General features: G+C 42.4%; 1 protein-coding gene across 1 annotated transcript; it reads right to left on the minus strand.

The window, feature by feature from the left end:
* Positions 1-228: 228 nt before the first annotated feature.
* On the minus strand, positions 229-4,575 carry LOC122561494 (fibroblast growth factor 19-like). The gene is made up of 3 exons (XM_043713242.1): positions 3,834-4,575; positions 3,030-3,133; positions 229-2,068 (listed from the first exon to the last, which is right to left on the minus strand). Exons 1-3 carry the CDS (start codon positions 4,165-4,167, stop codon positions 1,775-1,777), a joined length of 732 nt encoding a protein of 243 aa, XP_043569177.1. The 5' UTR covers positions 4,168-4,575; the 3' UTR covers positions 229-1,774.
* Between the last annotated feature and the right edge of the window lie 479 nt (positions 4,576-5,054).

Here is a 5,054-nt window from a genome sequence, read left to right on the forward strand (position 1 = left end):
AGTACAGAGGGACATTTAGAATTTTTGTCTCAAGGAAATCAATGACAACATGGAAACTCATGGAACTTGATGAGGATATACTTAATTGATATTTGTCCAAGTACAGTAATCAAATTGTAAAAATGATAATCTGACCAATTAATAATCTCTCAGAATAGGAAATCATGAATGATTATTAAATAATTATTCAAATAAATCCAAAACATCATCAAGGAACAAAGTGCCATTTATTTTCTACTTCTGTTATATTATCTAAGTTGTACAAATTGCCACTAAAAAACATATTTATAAAATGTATTGGCATATAAATATAAATATTGGGAGCAATAATTTAAATAAATAGATAATTCAGAGCAGGCAGTACAATTTCACAGACAAGATTAATTTCATATATATGGCAAAGGAGTGATTCAAGTCTTTTACATAAAAGTGAAATAGAAAGCATTTACACTTACTTCTGCTCTTTATATATAACGTTTGTGTGTGTGATTTCCTTTCCAAGGAAATGAACACTGAGAAGTATCATTCATGGAGTTTACAACACAGAAAGAGGCTATTCATCACGTCTGGATTTAGAAGAGAAAGCTATGGCTTCATCAGTCTCCTTAACCTCTTTAAAGGTAATGACAATTCAAGTGGACTGCAATAGATCCTAAATATGGTGAACGTAAACTCCAGAATGGTGTTTGACAAAAGCAATACACAAAAGACAACAAGTTAAATTCGAATTTTAAGTTTTGGAAGTGGGCAAGGAACTGGTTAAAGAGTAACAAAGTAACCAGTAATGGTTAGGGGCGTTACATCAGGGTGTGTGAAATACTAAACTCATTGCTCCAGGCTTCAAAGTTACTATTTCTAATTTATATTAATGGCCTGGAATCAGGCAAAGTAGCCAAATGTGAGGGTAATTCCAAAATTTGTAGGGTTGGAGTAATCACTGGAATGAAGTGTATGAATAAGCAATGGAAAGCCAAATGAGCTTTAATGCAGAGAATGCCTTTGGGATGTGGCAGACAAAAATAGGCGAAACCCATAATCCATAAATGGTGGTAAAATAAACCTAAAAATGGCTAGGGGTCTTCGTGGACTGCACTGGATGTTCACCATGCTCATCCAATACAGAGAAACCATCAGAAAAACTGGCAGAATGCAAAACCAGTAGGATGCAAGTCAGCGAATGTATTGGTTATATTGTCCCATGCTTCAGTACTGCATTCTGCACTGATTGTTGAGATATGTAAAAGGCAAAGCAATAGAGAAGGTGCACATTCAAATACTGGGTTAGAGATAAAAGTACAGAAAGCTTTTGTCGTGAAAAGAAATCATCTCACTGGTAAAGGAATTGGAAGGATATGTCTAGAATGTCAACTAAAATAAAGTAGCCAGTATAAATTATGGTCATGGAGTACTGGTTCAACCTGGAGAAGGCAAACTCAGAACTGATGTCAGGGTTATTTTCTTTACATTAGAAGTGGTGATTATGGAATAGACTCCAAAGAAGTATAATGAAAGTTAGATGTCTCTGGATCTAACCATTGCAAAACAAAACGTCCGAGTCATTTAGGGTGAATGAGCTGAGTGACCCTTACATCATGACCATGTGACTAGTCCCATCAGTGGATCATCAACTGGTTTATCTGCTCTAATTCCCTTTGTTGGACTACACAGTTATGAATAGATAGGTTGAATCTGATCCTGGTGAGAGTACTTTTGGGGCAATGTTGTCGATCACAGTCATTGGATTCTAAAGTCGGTATAACATGAGTCTGCAGCATTATCCTCGGCCAATTCTAGAGAGTTTGGGACTCGCTAGTTGTCCGGCTCTCATCCCGAAGGGGTCTGTGTCATTGGTCTCTCGTTCAGGGTTCCTCCGGCTGTGTGTCGTGGTTGGCAACTCATTTTCCCGTGGCAAGAACATTGAGAGCGGAGGCAGCTCTCTGTTCGGAATGAATGGACGCTTGTCTAGGCTCAGGCTTAACACCTTCTTGTGCCTTGGGGAGTGGTACACATTGTAAAATGTCTGTAACTGTTCCTCTTTGAAATTGCAATCATCCTCACGGTAGGTTGTCTATTGAAAAAAGGAAAAGAGTTTCAAATCAAAAATCTTACGCACACGTTTAACCCGAGCGAGATCATTACCTCTATTCACCTCGCCTTAAATTCAGGATCAATAGGGAATGCTGTTTGGGAATGAAGTCAGAGATTCATCCAGCATAGAAACATACAGCTGACCAACAAACACCCAACTACAATAATCCTATTTACCTGCACTTGGCCCATAGCTTTCCATGCCTTGGCATTTTAAATGCTCACCCAGATGTTTCTTAAATATTGGGACAATAACTGCCTCCATGTCTACAGTGACCAACAAACACCAAACTACAGCAATCCTATTTTTCTGCACTTGATCCTTAGACTTCTATGCCCTGGCATTTTAAGTAATCATCCAAATGGTAAAGTCCAATGATATGCAGGTTAAGTGGATTGGCCATGCTGAATTGCCCACAGTGTCCAGGGATGTGCAGGTTAGATTGATTAGCTATGAGAAATACAGGGGTACAGGGATAGAGTAGAGGGATAGGTCTGGGTGGGAAGCTCTTTGGAGAATCAGGATGAAATCTATGGGCCAAATGGCTTGCTTCTACTCTGTAGGAATTCTATGAAATGTTGATAGGTGTTTGGGGATGAAGTCATAGAGTCGTATAGCATAGAAACAGGCCTTCAGCCCAGTATATCTACGCTGACCAACAAACACCAAGCCCATAACTTTCCATGCCCTGGCATTTTAAGTGCTCATCCAGATGTTTCTTAAAGGTTGGGACAGTATTTGCCTCCAGCACCTTCTATGTTTCTAGCACTGAGTGAACTTTTTTCCCTCTGTTCTGCTCTAAACCGCTTGCTCCCCACTTTAAACTTATACCCTTGGTGTTAGACACATCTGCCACAAGGTAGAGGTGTTTCTGTTTTGAAGAAACGTGTGCAGTAGAGCAGCCTTGCTACTTTTGAGTAACCAGATATGCAATACTCACTGATCCGAAAATGCTGCCTTCAGTGTCCATGCAGAGGTACCGTCCCGTCCTCACTCCCCGGATCACCACGTGTCCTGGTTCCACTGCTTTGATCTCCAGCAGAGCTGTAACCCACAAACACACAGGCCCCCCCAAAAAAAGGTTAGACAGTGTCACCAACCCGACGCACATTCCCCAGGCAGCTGGTTGGTTTCGGGAAAACACACGAAGGGAGGTAAACTCTTGAAACGGGACTGGGCTCAGGGAAAGGGGGTCTGATTGGTAAGCTCCTTCAAAGAGCTTGGACGCTCACGATGGGCCGAACTGCCTCTTTCTGCGCTGCGTGGTGAAAGCACAAAGGGAGCCCAGTTACAGAGTGGCCAGGACCCAACTTTGGTCCGGTAACATTCCTGCAAAGTGAGTCCACGCCACGCTATCATCCACCAGTGATTCATCGCTTTTCTGGGTCAGAGGTTCAAAAAGGAGTCGGTCGAACGATCCGTTCAAACCGTTTGCGGTTATTAGAATCGTTCAGTAGAGTGACAGAACTGGGATAACGCAGATTCACCTTTAACATGCTTCGGGCTAAATGACATCATTGAAAGTTAGGAGCTGAAATTGAACTAACTTTTGGAAATGCCATCGGTTTTTTTTTAAAGAGAGACCAGAAATTTGATGGTGTCCTGCTGCTTTAACCATCAAATAATTCCAAACACCATGATATTGCATCATCATGTGATGAAAATAGAATGAAATTTAGGAAAAATAGAGAATTTTTTTGTGTCAGGGTTTGCTGCATGCAGATTTGAGAGCAGTGAGACTTACTGTAAAAGTTCTGGGAGTTGGAGCTGTCAATGTGCCCATCAGGGTTGATCTGTAAGTGCCTGCTGTTCCCCTCCATGTACAGGTGCTTCAGTCGGATCTGCTGACCCCAGTCCCGCTCCAGCTGAGCTCCTGAATCCGTCCTCACCAGAGGAGTTGACCTGACCAGTGAAGCCCCGAGGGAGACGGCGAGGTAGACGGCGATGCAGTTGATAATGTTGGTGCCCATTCCTACCCCGGGGGCTGGAGCTGGGAGCTTCTCCTGAAAACCAGCGGGATCGCTCTTCCGTTTCTGAACCCATTGCGCTGCTTTTAAACTCAATGTAGCAAATGACATCAGAATCACCTTAAAGCGCCGGCAGGAAGCCAGTGGTGTGACAGCTCCTGGGTTTCTGCACTAGATCCCGAGGAAAACTGATATGGGGAGGGGGAGGGGGCATATACAGTTGGAATCAATGATGGAGATACGTGCAGTGCCTTTTACACACACACACACACACCAAACAGGATAGACGGCAGAGTTTGAAATGCGAACTTTACTCCAACTATTTCACAGCACGAGACTGATTTCCCTCGTTAACTCGCTTCACTGGAAAGTGATTTGTCATCCTCAACCTGAGGAGATGTCCTTTATTCACCACATTCCCTCCCCATTTCTTGCCTTTTATTATTAACATGATGGCCTGGTTGTGTCCGGATGTATCTCCCCATTATACCTTTGCGATAATTTTCATCTCAGTCAGAACTTAAGGACATTGCTCCTTACAAATATGAGATCTTCTCTCCCCTACCCACCCAGCAGACCCCCTTTCCCACTTCCCCAGTTACAAACACATTCGCTGTTTCTACATAGATTGCAATCATTTTCACAAGTCCCCGGGGCGGCAAGAGTTGCAGTTGTTCATAGAATAACAGAAACTATTGTAAAAACTGCTGAAGTTGATCAACGGGCAGCACTTTGGGCATGGAAGGGGTTTTTTTTTAAAAAAAAAGACCACGAAAGCCGAGTGCAAATTGATTTCTCAAAGTTGAGTTGATGACCTGAACTGTGGTCACCTATTTATCAGGCGCTGTGCATTTGATTGATGTTCAGTTAAGGGTCCGATTAGGGTTGTTTGTCAAGGTTTCCGGAGCAAAATTCGCGTCCTCAATTTCCTATTAAATTTACATTTCGTAAAAATCGAAACCAAAGGAATTATTGCCACACCAAGGGCGCGTTTCATA

This window comes from Chiloscyllium plagiosum, chromosome 23 (genome assembly GCF_004010195.1).
Source record: "Chiloscyllium plagiosum isolate BGI_BamShark_2017 chromosome 23, ASM401019v2, whole genome shotgun sequence".
In the NCBI taxonomy this organism is placed as follows: Eukaryota; Metazoa; Chordata; class Chondrichthyes; order Orectolobiformes; family Hemiscylliidae; genus Chiloscyllium; species Chiloscyllium plagiosum.

Coding starts and splice junctions, on each gene's coding strand:
- LOC122561494 (XM_043713242.1), bottom strand. CDS start 4,167: ATGTCATTTGCTACATTGAGTTTAAAAGCAGCGCAATGGGTTCAGAAA. Junction 3,134..3,833: donor CAACTCCCAGAACTTTTACA/GTAAGTCTCACT, acceptor TGTGGGTTACAG/CTCTGCTGGAGATCAAAGCA. Junction 2,069..3,029: donor AAGGCAGCATTTTCGGATCA/GTGAGTATTGCA, acceptor TTTTTTCAATAG/ACAACCTACCGTGAGGATGA.